This window comes from Helicoverpa zea, chromosome 10 (assembly GCF_022581195.2).
Source record: "Helicoverpa zea isolate HzStark_Cry1AcR chromosome 10, ilHelZeax1.1, whole genome shotgun sequence".
Lineage (NCBI taxonomy): Eukaryota > Metazoa > Arthropoda > Insecta > Lepidoptera > Noctuidae > Helicoverpa > Helicoverpa zea.
This window is the reverse complement of record NC_061461.1, coordinates 3,282,926-3,300,214: the sequence shown is the minus strand read 5'-3', so window position 1 is coordinate 3,300,214 and position 17,289 is coordinate 3,282,926. Positions and strand designations below refer to the sequence as shown.

General features: G+C 36.4%; 4 protein-coding genes across 5 annotated transcripts in view; 2 read left to right on the top strand and 2 right to left on the bottom strand.

Annotated features, from left to right (window-relative positions):
- LOC124633646 (5'-3' exonuclease PLD3-like) overlaps nucleotides 1–7,537 on the bottom strand; it is a 54,631-nt gene extending 47,094 nt beyond the window's left edge. Inside the window, exon 1 of one of the 2 annotated variants that reach the window (XM_047168932.1) lies at nucleotides 7,186–7,537. In XM_047168932.1, coding sequence (XP_047024888.1) covers nucleotides 7,186–7,449 — 264 coding nt within the window. In that variant the 5' untranslated portion in view covers nucleotides 7,450–7,537. Of the gene's footprint in view, nucleotides 1–6,681; nucleotides 6,803–7,185 lie in introns of those variants that run through there. The other variant, XM_047168935.1, reaches the window with a different exon arrangement.
- Nucleotides 7,538–10,376: 2,839 nt separating this feature from the next.
- LOC124633704 (THO complex subunit 7 homolog) lies at nucleotides 10,377–11,570 on the bottom strand. The gene is made up of 3 exons (XM_047169013.1): nucleotides 11,387–11,570; nucleotides 11,181–11,304; nucleotides 10,377–11,094 (listed from the first exon to the last, which is right to left on the bottom strand). Exons 1-3 carry the CDS (start codon nucleotides 11,394–11,396, stop codon nucleotides 10,620–10,622), a joined length of 609 nt encoding a protein of 202 aa, XP_047024969.1. The 5' UTR covers nucleotides 11,397–11,570; the 3' UTR covers nucleotides 10,377–10,619.
- Nucleotides 11,571–11,794: 224 nt separating this feature from the next.
- LOC124633705 lies at nucleotides 11,795–12,858 on the top strand. Its single transcript, XM_047169014.1, has 3 exons — nucleotides 11,795–11,965; nucleotides 12,040–12,231; nucleotides 12,731–12,858. Exons 1-3 carry the CDS (start codon nucleotides 11,907–11,909, stop codon nucleotides 12,822–12,824), a joined length of 345 nt encoding a protein of 114 aa, XP_047024970.1. The 5' UTR covers nucleotides 11,795–11,906; the 3' UTR covers nucleotides 12,825–12,858.
- LOC124633703 (solute carrier family 35 member F2-like) lies at nucleotides 12,847–17,193 on the top strand. Its single transcript, XM_047169012.1, has 4 exons — nucleotides 12,847–12,978; nucleotides 13,247–13,614; nucleotides 13,939–14,087; nucleotides 14,486–17,193. Exons 1-4 carry the CDS (start codon nucleotides 12,918–12,920, stop codon nucleotides 14,649–14,651), a joined length of 744 nt encoding a protein of 247 aa, XP_047024968.1. The 5' UTR covers nucleotides 12,847–12,917; the 3' UTR covers nucleotides 14,652–17,193.
- The last annotated feature ends 96 nt before the right edge of the window (nucleotides 17,194–17,289 follow it).

Genomic DNA, 17,289 nt, shown 5'->3' with positions numbered 1-17,289 from the left:
TGCTTACATTCTTTCTAGCCTTTGTCTTTTGTACACGATTACTGGTCCGATGTACGAAAGTAGCATGCATTATGCAAAATATGTTCGTGGTACAGAACGGACGCAGATATTGGCGTTCTTGGTACCTGGCCTTCGTTGGCCAGACTGTGTTACTGATAAAATAGAGGTAGGGTTGATCGATCTCAGTGGCGTGCACTTGGAGAGGCCTGTGTCCAGCAGTGGACTGCGATAGGCTGATGATGAGGGTTGATTCGGTGTTATGTATGTATTATTTATAAGTAGATGTGTAATACCTAACACGCGTATAACAATAATGATTTGGTCTCTCTAATGCCAAACCTAAGAAAATACCGGGTAAATATTTACGCTATTACGTCTCAGCTTCAGCATCACACTAGACTAATATTATAGATGAAAGTTTGAGAGTATTCTTGCGTGTAGAGAATATTATGTAGAGAATATTGTGTTAAGTTCTTCTTCATGCGCAAACGGCAAAACGGATTTTGATGAAACTAGGCTGTAATACATCAGAATTAAGCTTGTGGCACATTATAGCAGCACCGCAACAGCACGGCTGCAGCACGGCGTCGCCTCGAATTAAGACTACGGCTAGCTGCCAGCGCGCCAACCACGCGCTGTCCGCTCGCCGTCGGCGCGCCATCCGCTCGCCGTTGGCGCGCCGGCCGCGAGGTGTAAGCTTGCTGTCACCGCAAACTCAATATTATTTTAAGACGATTATGATTGATGTTATGATTGAACACGACGTAATGACGTTGTTTCGCTGCCGGCTCGGAGTCGGCGCGCAATTAGCACGCCGTCGGCGCGCTGTACGCATGAGGACCGCTCGCTTGCAGCACGCGGGCGGCGAGTCGAGTTGTGTGGAAGCGGCAAGCACGCTGACTGCTCGCCGTTGGCTTTTTCATATTGACATTACGAAATATATTATAATATACACGATTTAATGCTCTAAATTGAATGACAACTTAAATGCTGCTGTGGAGCCGTGCTGTTGCGGTGCCGCTATAATGTGCCATAACCTTAACTCAGAAGCTACTTTTCATCCGGGTGCGGTATGCTATTCAGGATTCGGGTAAACTGCTGGCGCAAGCAGTTTACAATATACAGTTGATGGCAGTACATAATTTGATCTACATTCCTAACAATAAACAAAAACAAAATAACCATACTTAAACTGAGTAGCTTCTAATCACAAAAAAAACGTGATTAGACTTCTTGCTTCTAATTCCAGGAAAGAAAAAGATGGTGTAACATTCAAGTAAGCTATGACCTCATTTCACAGGTGCCATGCTCGTATCTAGCTAATCAGTCAAGGTCAGACAACAGTCCACCGGGGTCAAGGTTGATAAGTGAAGGTCATTCATGTTGTAAAAAATTGAAACAATATGCTTTTACTTACAAGATAAATTACCAACTTGTATGAATATTAATGAGACTGTACCGTGTAGTTTTTATTCGTCTTAGAAATAATTTGTGTTTAAATTATTTTCTAGTGCTAGTGTAAGCTCCATTTGAACTTGCTACATCAGTGGGTTGCGAAATGCACCTTATTAAACGGTGGTCGTAAAGTGAATGTAGGTTCTAGTACATAAAATAAACTAATTAACCCATTACCAGGTACGGTTTGAAAATAAACAAAACTGTAAAGAGGAAATAAAATTATAACTAAAATAGAGTAACGTGCAGACCTGCAAGAATCGAGCTTTTCATATTACTGCATTTTTGAGGAAAAATATAAATTCTAATGTTGACGAAGACATTGAAGTGGGAGGTAAAGTGACCATATAATGTGGTATGTACTAGTCGGAATGTGTTTATTTTCTGTATGACTTTGTCCAAAATAAATAGCCTACAAACTAATGTTTCCTTTGACACATTATGACTTTCTGCTGATTACAATCAGATAATGAACATTATCGAAAAGTTTCCACCACACGTTTTTAGAGTGTCAACATATAAAAAATGATCAATAAGAAAACGTTATATTTATTTATGTCAACAAGGCGACTGCCAAGGCTAAGCATAACCTAAGTTAAATTGTAACTTGGCCTGACTTTATGTCGTTGTCATTGAACTTAGATAATGTACTAACAATGGTACCTACTCTTTAGACCTATTTTCAGTAATAATGGCCAATTTCTACAGAAATAATTTGTAAGGCAAAGATCTTTGCGCAGTCACAGGTGTGAAACGGTGGGATTGTTCGAAATAATAACCACCGCTTTGGAGCGTAAAGAGTGAATAAGGGAACTTGAATGGCTTTAGTCTGGAAAAGTCTGACATTCAGACCCAGAATGGTAGGAGACCTCAGGTGCAATATTGTTCCCTTACACCGATTGAGTTAGATCGGACGCGAAGTAAATCTGACATGACAAAGAAAATACTCCCATTTTGAAGCAAATTGGGCCGAGTTATTGTGCTTTAAGATGAAATGTATTAGTATAAGTATGGCATGGTTTTAATATAATAGGATCGAGGAATCCTGCCCTTATTGTGATAATCACTGCTAGTGAAGTCAGCGACAGTCGATCTAAAGAAACCAGTCACCATCTTCAAATTGAATATCGAAGTTCCCTACTACATAACCGAGCTTTACAAGTATTTACTACATGGTTATTGTGCTGCAATTTGCTGCACACATGCTTCTAGTAGTTAAGTAGTTATAGTAAATATAACTTAGGTACCAGGCGAGGGGGAAACGCGATGCATATCGTGCAATCGCACGCCATATGAAGGTGCGTCGAGTGTACGTGGAATGGCTAAGATATGAAATGAAATGGCTATGTACTAAAAGGTTTAGTGCAATTGCTAGTCCGAGAAATGGTCTACTTAAAAATGCAGTCAAATTGGCATTAAATGTGAGTTGTTTAATTGTGAGAGCCAGATTTTTTCTAGTCAGTAGAGTGGTGAACATAAAATTATAATTTCACTCCCTTCTTATATTTAAACCTTCCGTTAACAATTAATTGATAATGAAGGATATTTTTTGTTTACGCAATTATCCGGTGACGCAAAAACTTCATGAATTTTTCATCTTAAACACCTAAGCAATGTTCACTTGCTTACTTAGCTAAAAATCAAAGACCGTAACCAATCGCCGATTGTTTGCCAAAACAAAGTAGCATCTATCAAACCCCGCTCCGGGAGCGTTAGCAAATAAAGCGAGTGAACACAAATTCTGAGAGAAAGTACCTACTGTAAATAAGTTAAAAGCTTTACATGGTGCTGGAGTCGAATATTTGTTCATCACTTATGTAGGTAAGATCAGACTTGTTTTGATAAATAATAGTTCTTTATTTCACCCTTTTAGTAAAGGGCTTTTTGTGCCGGCTGTTTTAAGAGATATTCTGCATTTTTATGTTGTGTGCAGAATAGTTTATGTTTTGTTTGTTTAAGCATTATTTCGTATTTGATATACCATTTATTGTTCTTCTACGGGTTTCCAATAAAATGTTAATATTTGATTCGGATATATTTTTCTGAGCTGTTTGCTGTAACAACATATTTCGGCAAAATGCTTCCATGCATATAATTCTAACGATATTTACCGCATACAAAAGAATTAGATTTACATAGGTATGTTTATGAAGGAATAATTACTCACATAAAAGATTTAATGACAGCTACAAGGAACTACGCCTGTTATAATTCACAACTTGCGTGTACTGCTTCGTCGTATTTTAAGGATTATAAATAAGGCAGGAAACTATTAAATTGCGATGCTTTCGATCAAGTTTGTCATGCGATATTTCATTTCAATGGAGGCCGTAAAAGGTTATCAAATTAGTTTGCAAAATGTCAATGTTAAAGCTTTAAATAAGGGGCGGAAAATAGCTTTCTATACAAGTATCTGATAATATAGAAAACTATTTTCTGGTAAACGAAAACAAATAATAAAAGGTATTGATTAAGAGCACCTCAGTTAACGGTCAATGAATGACAGCCTCGATTGGTATTTTATATATCTTGTGATAGAAACAAGCTTTTTATATAGGAAAATAGTTCTTGGTTAAATTTCAAATGTTAATAAATTGTATAGTTCTATGTGTTTGTGAGATTTTAGTATGAAGTCAAATGATAACCTGATTAACGTATCCGACTCCGTACAATTTTAGATTCTATTGTCAATTCAATTACACCTACATTCTTTTTATGAATCAATTCCCCATTCTATTCCCAGCCCAATTTAAAAATAAAATTAAAATACAAAATTGATTTTTCAAATCCCCGAATAATCCTTCAAATCAATGGTGTATACCGGGCGAAGTTTTATGCAAATGTGTTGTTTGTCGGCACGCGATGTTGGCATGTCAATCGCTGTTCACCAGTTCCTCGTCGTTTGTTTCACTAATACATGTATATGGTTAAATTATCATTTATGTATGTAGTGTATTGCTGGTTGTTAATGATAGTGATTAAGGGTCGTATAGAAAATTAAGCAGGAAAGACTTGAGTTTAGAAAGAAAAAAGAAAGAAAGAAAGAAACAACAAATACCCGTTTTTCAAAATCTTAGCTCGTAGCTTAAAATTATCTTTTGTCACTATATTCCATTGTGAAGCAAGATATTTTTAAGTATGATAAGAACTTCTTCTGTTTCTTATTAGCATGATTCTACATTCGTACTTTTGAAAAAGGCACTCGTAAATCCGCTTTGAATACACCTGTAGTACACTCTAAAGATACAGAGATACGTTACCCAATTTTATGACCACGAGCATTTCATCCCGCCTCCCACATACAGTCGAGATCCAATTTTCGACGAAAAAGGTTTGATACATTTCAAAGGCCAGTTCTCATAACCGCATTTCAAAAATAGAATGTCATTTCTATTCTGGCAGCCAGTACTGCATGGTGTATTTAATAAAAAAAGTCTATATAAATAAATATTGTCTGTGTCCATGTCTGAGCTGGATGCGAGAAGCCGAAAATAGATCTCAGTGGCGTGCACTTGGAGAGGCCTATGTCCAGCAGTGGACTGCGATAGGCTGATGATGATGATGTGTCTATGAATCCATTTCATATTAATTATAATAGCATGTTTCCATTTATAGGTTCCATAAAACATGAGTAGGTAATATAAAAATAAAAAGGTTAATAATAATTGCGAACAATCTCGTTCGTGGAATCAATTTTAACGCGCTGTGATTATAGGCAATGCCAGTCTGCAGTAGATCGTATAATTTTTTATAATACAAAATTCTATAGGATCTACCGGCTTTTATGATGTATTTTACACCCCTATAAAGTGAAAGGGTCAGGTAAAGGTGGTTAAACACCACCAATGACATTATTGGGTGTCATGTGAAGTTTTATATCGAATGTGTAATTTACCAAAGGATATGGTAGCTTCTTGTCGGTTTCTGAATCCAACCTTGACTTTATATGTTCGTGAATTACGTCTAGACAAGGATGACTTCATCAGGGATATTATTTCAATTTCAATGTTGGTTACTTACCTCACCAAACAAGGATGGTATTTTTAGTTAGTCATGAAAAGTATGTGTAAACCCAACAGAGTGTTAAAACTATAAAAATTACCCCAAAAATATTTATAGTATTCACGAAATAAAGCACCCTACCACCTCTTAAAATAGTTAATCAAGTTACACAAAACTCAATTTTAACTACATCTAGAAATCCGTAGTTCATTAGCCCGTAGCTCGTGCCGTGCTACGAAATTCGTAGTCTGCTACGAAATTTCGTAGACTTGAATTTGTAATGAAACTCTTTTGTCGCCTATATAAAAAGTTATAAGTAAATAAACGTTACATTCATATTATTGCGGTTGAAAATGTTAAACGAAAGTATATTTTTATGACGTGGTATGTATGTATCAAGATCAGATTGATATGTGGATTATAGTATTTCTTTGAATTAAAACAGTGGAACTTCGACCTTTGTCGTTGATACAAACCGAAAGGTTTTTGTGTTATGCTAATGCGAAGCTAGCCTAGTTCCAAATATCAGTCGGCCAAGCTAACTAACGACGTAGACGAGAATGGACTACCGTTTTTTAATCTAGTTGCCTACCTACGAAGTCGAGTTTGGACAAAAGACTTTATGTAATTGTTAGCAATATAATTTGGTGTACAATATACATGTGATTTAGTAATAAATAAGTAGGTACATTTAAACATATGTTTTCGTTTACGAAACGCTGGGTTCGATTTCAACATTACTCAAGTTCAAAAATAACGGGCGAGTGAATTCAAATAATGTTCAGTTTGGTAACTCCAGTATAAACTGACACTGCCAATAAATTGTTTTGATTAATCGCTTTACTTTGTACTAAAGTGCACAGTAGAAGCTTTCGTGAAAGTGAAAATACTATGAATCATTTTAAATCGAAAGCTGAAAATGCAACTTTTCAAATAACAATGCAAACGGCATTGTGAGTCTCGAAAAAATATTAGAACTTGAAATAAAATCTGGAATATGTGTAGTTTAGCGTATAACCAAAAATATGACAAATATAGCAAATAAAACCTCATATTAAGTGAATAATTGGAACAAGGTCGTCCGTCGGGCCGACGGGGTCTGCTGCCGCCGATGTCTTCCTTCACATAAAATCGATATAGTAGCAACGGACGCATCGCCGCACGCCGCCATAAAAAACAATATAAACACAACATAAAAAACCACTAGTTAGCAAGTTCGCCCACCTCAAACGGAATCAGCTTGTGAATGTTTAAGTCACGGCGACACAATTCACTTCGCCCGATGCTTTCGCACTGTTATCGGCTATCGTATATTACCAATCAACTATGATGGTGGACTGCATGCCGTGCGCGCCTAATGCATCTTTTACACTGAAGACAAGGACGTAAGTTGTTCGTTCAAAAAGTTTCGTGTCCCCGCGCGGCGCCAACCGCTTTTACACCCTACTGTTGCTGTAACTTGTTCCATTTTAATTTACACGTATTTTTCAAACTTTGACGTCAGTTAACTATATTTACACGAATGACAATGCATTTTTCTTTCACAAGTACTAGTTTACTAGGTCGCTGATGACCTAGTTTTGTTAAGCTTGTAAAAATGCTCACAGAACTTTTCACTTTGATAAATGAAAATATTGTTGTACATATTAAAACTTATTGGGAAAGACAAAGGTTTTGAGTGATCAATAAAAGTTAGAAGAGTTTTTAGTTAACTTAAAATGCACTCACGGAAAGTCCAGGGTTGCAGCCAGACGTGATGGAATTCTTCCTGAACTTGGGCACGCAGATCTGCATCGAGCTCTTATTTTTAGGAGGTCCAGCACAACCGTACTCATCACTCCGATTGTTCCTCGTTAGATTAATGTTGTTGGTGTTGTTAACTTTGACTAAAATATTGCAAGTTTGCGATGCAATTTGGAAAAGACCTTCTTCTAAGTTTCTCTTGTTATTGTATTGTCTATTGAAGTGGAGATAGTCCCACCAGGAAGGCATTTTCTTTTATGAAACGTGTGTAGTTGCAGCGCGGGCGAGGCGAGTGGCTCGCGTGCGTTCGACAGGGCCGCTCAAACGAAGTGACGAGGGCTGGCTTTACGTAAGTCCCGACGTAGACTTGCGCGTTCAACTTTAGTTTTTTGACAATGTGAGTACTGTCGCCGACTTCAGTCTGGACTTTGTTTTTGAGGGATTTGTTTACATGTTTTGTTTGGTATAGAGATATTTTTATTATGTTTCTGAACTATTTAGGATCTGCCTTTATCGTATATCCTTAATTCCCTCAAGGCCTCAAAGCTTCTTGTTTAACGTAACACGTCTTCTTCCAAAATATGCAAGCCTTAAAACGTTGTTTTAAGCGTTTTCTTTGCCGACTGTACGTTCCGCAGGTGGATCATTAATTAATTTAGTCTTATTGACTTTTCGACGATACATTTTGATGGATACATTAGGGAATTCTACGTGAATTCCAGGTGGGGACACGCAATGCTGACTAAGTGATCCTGCATTCCTTTAACACTTGTTGTTACATTATGTCCCTACATACATATACTTACTTATGTACATTAAAGGTTATGGCACATTATAGCGGCACCGCAACAGCACGGCTCCACACCAGCATTTAAGGTGTCATTCAATTTAGAGCATTAAATCGTGTATATTATAAGATATTTCGTAATGTCAATATAAAAAAGCCAACGGCGAGCAGTCAGCGTGCTTGCCGCTTCCACACAACTCGACTCGCCGCCCGCGTACTGCAAGCGAGCGGTCCTCATGCGTACAGCGCGCCGACGGCGTGCTAATTGCGCGCCGACTCCGAGCCGGCAGCGAAACAACGTCATTGCGTCGTGTTCAATCATAACATCAATCATAATCGTCTTAAAATAATATTGAGTTTGCGGTGACAGCAAGCTTACACCTCGCGGCCGGCGCGCGGCCGGCGCGCCAACGGCGCGCCGACGGCGAGCGGACAGCGCGTGGTTAGCGCGCTGACAGCTAGCCGTAGTCTTAATTCGAGGCGACGCCGTGCTGCTGCCGTGCTGTTGCCGTGCTGCTACAATGTGCCACAAGCTTTACTCTTTCAGTAGGTATTTACTCGATGGGTAAAGGTCTCTGCACACAGCGGGCACGGCGCGGCGGGACGGGACGGCGACGCGACACTGAGCAGTTGTAATGTACTAGATATTACGGACACCACACAGAGCCATCCCGCTCGACGCGACGCGACGCGACGATCTAGTACATTGTGTCGCGTCGCCGTCCCGTCCCGCCACGCCGCGCCCGCTGTGTGCATAGACCTTAAATAATAGCAGATTGCATTTTGTTATAGAAAAATTAGACTAGGATTAACAGACGATAAAACCTATGTAGGTATTATAGGTAGGTACTCGAAACAATATAGGTGGTTCAGTACCTAAGTTTATTATCATTAATAGAGTTAGTCTACGGCTCTACGCTGCTTTTCGAAAAGCACTAAATAAATTGAATGAGACTGCACTATAAAATTAATGAACAATACTAAATCAAATAAATTAGTCAATTGCCATAGGTTGGTACGACAATATTTATTTAATTACAGATCAGGGTACCAGAGAATTAGAGTTTTGTACTTAGGTGCTGCTACTAACAGCGTTGTATCTATTATTCATATTCTTTTAAAAATTTGGTCAGGGACCGGCCATTTGACAGTGTTTAAAATGCTAAATGTAGGTATTTACTTTTAAAGTGTCGAACCACTCCTATTTAAAGTTTTGGCATTTTCACTTTTAACCCAGCTATAACGATAAAAGTAGCTTTGAAAGCATTTAAGAATAAACTGCCCCACTAACAAATGTGACTCTTTATGTAAACAAACAGTAGAAACTAAAATAACTACAAAGGCGACCTCGCTTATTCCCATGACAGCCTCTATGGCTGAAACAGCCAGTAATTACGTCACTTTTATCCACTAATAATGAAGAAAAACAAAATATTTACCGCCTGTGTACACTATGCATACGTGAAAACTAGACTTTCTGTTTGTTCGCCACTCAAGGGTAAGGGTAAAACATTAATGCGGTTCACCGTTGAATTAACTATTGCTATTACCTTCAAGAAAAACTGTATTTTCTTAGAAATGCCTTTTTGGGTTACGTTTTCATATAATATTCTGTTAATTAGACGAAAAAATATTGAACTGTTTGTTGTTCACGCGATATTAAATCCATTTGGCACAAAGGATGAAATGGTTTCATACACTGAGTTTTAAAGTTATGATCAGTAGGTAAAGTCCATTTCACGAAAGAAGTCCCACAGAAACAGCGCTAGTGTCTATGCGATAGCTCACTAAATACGTAGAAAAATATAAAGTTCCACAATTTTCCGCGGGACTTCAGAGGCACTTCGAGGCAGGTATATACTTACAATGATTGTAAAACAATAATTTAAAAGGTTAAACGTTAACGCCGTCGAGTCAAGCAATTTGTAACATGCAAATTGGTTGACTGAAGTTCATTAACAACATTAATCTCCCTCAGGGCCATTCAATGTAAAGTTGATAACATCCTAAAGGCACCCACGTAAATTGTTATTTTGGTCCGTTCAGAACATCGAAATAGAGTTGACGTTTGCACGCTCTTTTTGGATTGGTATTCTGTCATATTGCAACAAAACAATTGAAAATTTTAGGTCTTTCAAAAGGTTACTAAAGGCAAAGTTCAAAGAAAATTATGATGTTTTCAAAATTATAAAAGGATGTTTTCAAAATTATAAAAGGAATTTTGCAAATTCATGTATTTAATTACAATCACAACACGATTCAGTGAAATTTTGGGATCAGGAGAAATTTTCTATACCTAACATTAACTATTGTTGCAACCCTCATACCATCTCATAAATCTTAATGAATGTAGTTATATGAACGGGAATCCATAAGTAAAAAATATAAATACACTCTCAGAAATAATGTTTCATTATATTGATGAACAGTCATGATACAAAATGTTACTTATCAGTTGCAGTACCTAATCTCATTACAAAAATAAAATCATTTCCTTGCAGATAAAAAATTGACAGGTGTCTAAATATATGTTCTTTCATATGATGAGGTTGATACATATACTCTAATGCTATTTTAAATCTATGAGGAAAGTTACTTAACAAGAATAGCTCTACTCTATATTAATTGAATTCTAAGGTTCATTCAGAATATCCTTCATATCAACATCATCAGAAACTGACTCAGTGTCATCCGGTTCATCCAACAACGCTTGCAACTGGTGTATTGAAGTAACCAAAACATGGAACTGCTTTTTTCTTAAAGCTAAACGGCTTTCCAACTGCTGCTTAGTAGATTCCAAACTGGCCAGTTCTGTTTTCAAAGTGCCCAAACGTTCTAAAGTCTCCTTTCTATCAGGCTGTTCACTTATTACTTTTGCCAATACATCATACTCTATGCGATTTTTGCGTACTGTCTTTGCTTGAGCTAAGTCCGCTTTACTCTTTTCTATGTTGCTTTTGGCTACTTCTATAGATTTTTCGAGCACTTTCGACATGGCTTCGTAACTTTTTAATTCTGCTGCCATCATTTCTGAGCCGAGTTGCGATTTGGTTACTGCAAATTCACATTGCGCTAGTTGAGCTAGCATTCGATCGTGGGTTGCCTTGCTGTAAGAGAAGTAATGGATTAATTCACATTTTTAAGGAGGAATATTTATTAATATAACCACAGTCATTGAATCTATTATTCTAACCTCTCTTCGGGTTTCTCGTCAGTGCTATTACACCATTTTATCAAAGTTTTCAGAAGCACATTTAATCTCCTGTCGTCTCCTGTACCGTCTCCATCTATAAGCAATCTCCTGCGAATAACATCCTCTGGAAAGCAAAGAAATAAACAAATTTAATCTCTGTGAAGTTGTTGATGTTTTTATTCAAAGTATACGAGGATATAACTTACCATCTCCCATGGCGATTACGGATTATTTAACTTAGACAAATGGAAGTAATACAATTGATCTGGTTAACTTATAACAACACAAATAGAAGGAGGCTTTTTATAATAAACAGTATCACAAACAAATTCACAACTCCATAACGCGTTCGTAAATATTTTAATTTGACATTTGTTTGTGGCAGTCCCAAACGTTCAGAATCTAGCCCAATCTCTCGTTTGAAACAATATTGATTATTTTCATACCATATTCAATATATCATGGCCTAATCAATATATTGTTGAGAAATAAACGGTTTTCATTTTATTTCCCTCAATAGTCAATTCGTCGATTTAATTTAGAACACTCAGATGCAGTGTGTATGCTGTTTTAGAACGAAATTTTTAATTGTCAAATTTTGTTTTGCCTTTCAGTCCGTGTGAAGAAAATTATGGCTGTTTATTTTAATAACTTGATTATTCTCGAGGATTCTATCCTGAATAAATTATTTTTTAGTTAAATAATCTACTTACGTCTAAGAGAACAATGGAAGACCCAACTTTTAGTGATAAAATCGAAGAGTACTTCTCGGAGCTCGGGCGATGGCTAGTATTTTGAGTTCATTTAATTTGTTGCTTGTCTTATAAACAAAAGTGTAATAATTATTTTCTGGCTTCAGGCGGGTGTGGCGAAGTATTCTCCTGGGTCAAGTACTATCTTTGCTATTGAGTGGTAAATGTATATTGACGACACTGTTGCAAAGTGCTACATGGCAGTTTCCAACAACTGGGCAACTTGTGGTGCCGTACTTAACACTCTTTATACTTTTCACACCATCCCTGCTCTGTAACGGGCTGAAAACATTGTCCAAGTAAGTGTAGCTGCATGGTTTTATAAATTGATCATATTATTTGTTACTGTCCATATTTTATTTTAGAAAGAAGCTAGTATTTTATTATAGTTCTTTTGGGAACTCAGGGGTCCCCTTTGTTCGTCACAGAGCGGTTCGAATGAAAGTCATTAATACGTGAAACCATGTATTTGAGTGATCGTCATCGATACATATATTATCACTACAAGCTATTAACACCACGGAGGAATAATGTTTTACTCGAAGGCTTTATAATAAAGTAGTTTTATGTAAAGTAATTATTCATGTCCATTGGAAAAAAGATGTGTTCCATAGATAAGAAAATGTCTATATCAGAACAGTGATCAGAGCATAATAAAATTCTCGGGTTGCCAGCGCAGTGGCGTTCGGAAACGCCACATTCTCATCTATAAGTTTATTAAACACCTATAAATTTCCAACAGTTCAATATAACCTGCCTACCACTTAATTTTTAACACAAAGTTTCCTCAATTTTTAGGAGATGGTGGGTAGTAATAATATCATGTACCCTTGATGTAACGGCAAGCTGGTTGCTGGTGATGTCCCAGCGGTTCACCTCAGTGCTGAGCTGACAGCTGCTTGCATGCAGCGGTGTGGGAGCCGCTCTAGTGGGCGGAGCTTGGAGAGGGCAGAGACTTGGTGTAGTTCATGTAGCTGGGGCAACCATGGGCCTGATGGCAGTTGTCTGCGTTGTGTGGGCTGATGTTGAAGGAGCCCCTACTGATGGTATGAAACTTAAATATATTTTTAGATCAATATTTTGGGGTCTGTTCATGTTTATGTAGATGAGTCCTGATAAAAAGTCACAGTATGTGTAAAATGCTGCATGCCTTTTTAGACTTCATTAAAAGGAGACAAGTTGAGTCTATAACACAATAGGAAATAAAAAATTTGTCTACTGTAAATTAATAATCATCACACATAAAAAGAATGTGTTCTGTTAGTTGTAACATAATGTTGAAAAGGTTTCTTACGCTATATATTTTTCTTTCAGGCAAAAACCAACTAGTTGGTGACATGCTATGCCTTGCTGGCTCTCTACTCTATGCCATGGTCACAGTACTCCAAGAAATGATGCTCACAACACTATCATGTTCTGACTACCTAGCATTCCTTGGCCTGATCGGTAGTGTGGTATCATGTACCCAAACATTCTTCCTAGAATTCACAGAGTTAATCGCATTTAACTGGTATGATTTGGACACGATAATCCAGTTGGGTAGCTACTGCTCGGTACAGACAATATTCCAGATCTTACAGTGTTTTATGTTGAGAGACGCTGGGTCAATAATATTGCATTTATCTTTTCTGTCGGCTGATTACTATACTCTGATTGCTGGGATGTATATCTTTCAGTTTAAGGTGAGTTGGCTTTCATTGATACCCATTTCTAGACTTATTCAGTTTACTTTAACGTGTGCAGAGATAACTGCCCCAGATTTCTTCTATGGGCAAAATACTCAGAATATCTGAATCTGTAATTGTTTTTGGCTCTGTAATCTGTAATCATTTCTCTGGGGCACTACTTCCTACACTTGGAAAAAACTGGCCTATAATTGTCTCCAGGACCCAAAATTTTATTTTATTCAACTCTGCCACCTCACGACAAAGCATACAATACTAGTAAAAATTCGAAAGATTTATTAATTTATGTATGTCAATCACAACAAACCTTTTTACTTTCAGTTCCACGCGCTATATTTCCTATCGTACATGCTGGCGATGGTGGGAGTGTTCTTGTTCAGCGCTCGACCGACGCGACAGCCGCCGCCGCAGCCCGACAGACTGCCGCAGCTGGTCAATGACTCTGTGCAGTCGCAGGATAATGTTTCTATGTAAGTTTGTTGTTATTTACTCTATAATAATAGTTTTTTTTAAGTCAGTTTAAAGATAAATATTTATGTGGTTTTTACGCTGACTTATCTGCCTAACTGACGTGGCCATAAAAAAACAATAGATGTCTTTCAAACAGTATATGAAACTAGCGCTTTTGCCGCGGTTTCACCCGCCGGGTCCCGGAGTAACTACTTCCCGTATCGAGATAAAATAAATCGTATGTTACCCAGGACTAGTGTAGCTTCCTATCAATGAAATAATTTTTCAAATTGGTTTAATAGTTTGGGAGCCTTAAAACAAACAAACAAAAAAGAAGTACAGATTAGACAATTAGGCACCAAAATCGATAAATCATTTGTAATTACTTCCAATACTTACATATTATTTCGTTTCCCAGGGAATACACAGTACCAACACTAGACTGCATACCTATAGAAGGGTTGGAACCTCCGATGAGTAGAGACACAACGTTCACCTCGTTCCTCGGAGGCCCGCAGGCTGTTCCCAACGGCACCGTCTCCTTTGCACAGAGTAATGGCGCGCAAACTAAAGAGGCCTGTTAATGTAAGTGTTTATGGTAAGGACCTTAGAATAAAACGCTGGAGATCAAACCATTTATAATTAAGATGACACTTTTCTACCCTTAAAGAAGTTGATAATTGCAATTATTCAATAAGTCAATCTAACATTTCTATTTGCTATAATAAAGTGGTCCAGTTGTCTTAAAAATTTATACACACCAAATATTTGATCATATAAAGTTTTGTGAAAGTTTATACCATTCGAGCTTATGTCAGTCATGAAAAGATATACACATTTTCTACTAAAACATTTAGAAAAATAAGTCTTTTATGTCAGTGTAAGTAACTGGCAAGACTAACATCGAACGCTCATCTCCAGCTATATTCTAAGTTAGGAATATAATGAATAATACTTACGAAATTATATAAGAAGCAGATTTGTACCTTTCACTGTATAGTTAAGGTACATGAGTAAATGCTATTCAAATTTCGACCTTATTACTAAGGGCATAAGGTTGATAGACATCGACTGTAGTTTATTTATTGTATAACTTTGATTAACATTCCGCATTCGTATTATTAATACTCGAAGTATTAGAATAATCGTTTTATAAGGTCTAAATCGTCCTAAGAAACCCATTTTCTAATTATTATGGCTAGTCATTTCCAATGTAATTGTAAGACAGACCGCCTTTTTGTATTTTGTCATTCTAAGAATGTAAGTTTTATTTATTTAGCAGCAGTGATATAAATACATAATTTGTTCCTAACATGAGATGCCATTGTATCTCAATTCTATTTTATAGCTGCAATAACACCACCTAGAACGCACAATATATTAGCTATATGCTATCATACCAAACTTTCATAATGGGGGCTACCATTTTTTGTTTCACCAGATGGCGCAACTGTAGCGTGAGGTCCTAAACTACGGCAATCAAAGTTCGTATTATGAGCGCCAAAACTTATATGTACATTAGATGATTATATTAAATCATATTTAATACAATAAAACTATAGTGTGAATGTATTGGCGATGCCACAGTGTTGCGCAGTGCCGTTTTGCCCGAAAAAGAAAGGCGGACATAAGTTTCCGAAAGATAAAAGTGTGTCAAAGCAGTGACATTTATAGATCCGTAATCTGTATTTGCCATAATTAATCTACAGTATTGTTAAATATTCGCAATATTAATTTAATTAGAAATATAAACCCGCGCGCGTAAAAAAACAGTGGCATTTGACGTTTCGAAGACCTCACGCTAAACAAGTGCCTCTAGCGGCGATTTCATACGCGGTAGCCCTCATTACTAAGTAACCATGTCCTGTTTATCAGCACAAATCTGCTTGAAATCAGAAATTTTATACTCCTTTTTAAGCCTGTATTAAAGAAAATTTACTTAGGCATACTATGAAGCTAATGCGTAAGAATTAAATTTTAAGTATTAACATTGGACTGGAAGATTATAGTGTATCTAAATACCTAAACATGTAATCATTTCAATATAATGTTTAATCTCACCAAATATTAGGTATAGTAACACTGACTACCTAGAATACTAGTCATAAATAGTTTAGTATAAATATATTAGCGCACATTAACGTTACATAGTTCTAGACATTTATATTTAAATGCTCCATTTTATTATACCTAGCAATAACTGAGTAATCTCGATATAAAGAAAACGAAAACTGCCACATATTCGAATTTTGACTCAATTTTTATTCTCAAATATTAAAATAGAAATCTTTATATAACATTTTGAAATCTAGTTTCTATGAATTGTGAGAAATTGTACCTATCGAGATTTTGTAAGATTTAGAACGTTTAAACTTAGCGAAGGCTGACTGCAGGATTTTGATATTTCACCGAAGTCCAACACTACTTTTGTTTTGTATCAGAATATGATTCTTGAACTTTATTGCTTATTAATATTATACTGGAGCAATTTATTACAGTAATGCATTTTCTCAACTTTTATTGTTACACGAATTCCGTTCCGATATTATGTACTTTAGCAAAATATATCTACTTGTTGATATTATTTTAAATGAAATTCTAGCGAAGTTATTATGACGCTCAATTATTAAAAGTAAGTATTAAGATTTTAATAGTGAACATTTTAGTCCATTAGATAAATCTATCAGTAAATTGGGATTGTAACTTTGGAATTGAGTAATACTTTTCAGTGTGTATTTGTTAACTGAAAAGGTTGAAGAAAATACCAATAATAACTTTGAAAAATATGATCAAGTGCATCAGTATTAAATAACAGCTTTAGAAGATAAACGTTAAGAGCGAAGTTCGTTCAACCTTTTCAATATCCTCTACACAACTTGTATTGTACACATAGGTACTTATTTTATTATTGTTTTAGAGTTTCTAACAAATGAAGTTATTTCCCCAATATGATGGTTGTGTTATGTTAATTGTAAAATACTTAAGCTATTTATTAAATTGTTGCATGTTATTTAAACGCTAAACACAATAAAATGATGTATTAAATATTGATTTTCTTGAAATTAAAATGCGAATAATTGAAATTGTACTCTAAATTGGGACTTAAATATACAATGTTTTCATGAATGCTTTGTATAATTTTTACTACGGAACTCCTTTCACACTTTGATTTGGGCCAGGTTTCCAATGACGTATATCGGGTATTTTTAGGCGACGAGGACA

What these genes read in the sequence shown, in the direction of transcription:
- LOC124633703 (XM_047169012.1), top strand. Translation starts at nt 12,918, where the DNA reads ATGGGCCTGATGGCAGTTGTCTGCGTTGTGTGGGCTGATGTTGAAGGA. An exon ending in TGTATATCTTTCAGTTTAAG is followed by an intron (nt 13,615 to 13,938) that starts GTGAGTTGGCTT and finishes TTTTACTTTCAG; the next exon opens with TTCCACGCGCTATATTTCCT. An exon ending in TCGCAGGATAATGTTTCTAT is followed by an intron (nt 14,088 to 14,485) that starts GTAAGTTTGTTG and finishes TTCGTTTCCCAG; the next exon opens with GGAATACACAGTACCAACAC.
- LOC124633705 (XM_047169014.1), top strand. Translation starts at nt 11,907, where the DNA reads ATGGAAGACCCAACTTTTAGTGATAAAATCGAAGAGTACTTCTCGGAG. An exon ending in TTCTCGGAGCTCGGGCGATG is followed by an intron (nt 11,966 to 12,039) that starts GCTAGTATTTTG and finishes TTCTGGCTTCAG; the next exon opens with GCGGGTGTGGCGAAGTATTC. An exon ending in GGGCTGAAAACATTGTCCAA is followed by an intron (nt 12,232 to 12,730) that starts GTAAGTGTAGCT and finishes CTCAATTTTTAG; the next exon opens with GAGATGGTGGGTAGTAATAA.
- LOC124633704 (XM_047169013.1), bottom strand. An exon ending in GACGAGAAACCCGAAGAGAG is followed by an intron (nt 11,095 to 11,180) that starts GTTAGAATAATA and finishes CTTCTCTTACAG; the next exon opens with CAAGGCAACCCACGATCGAA.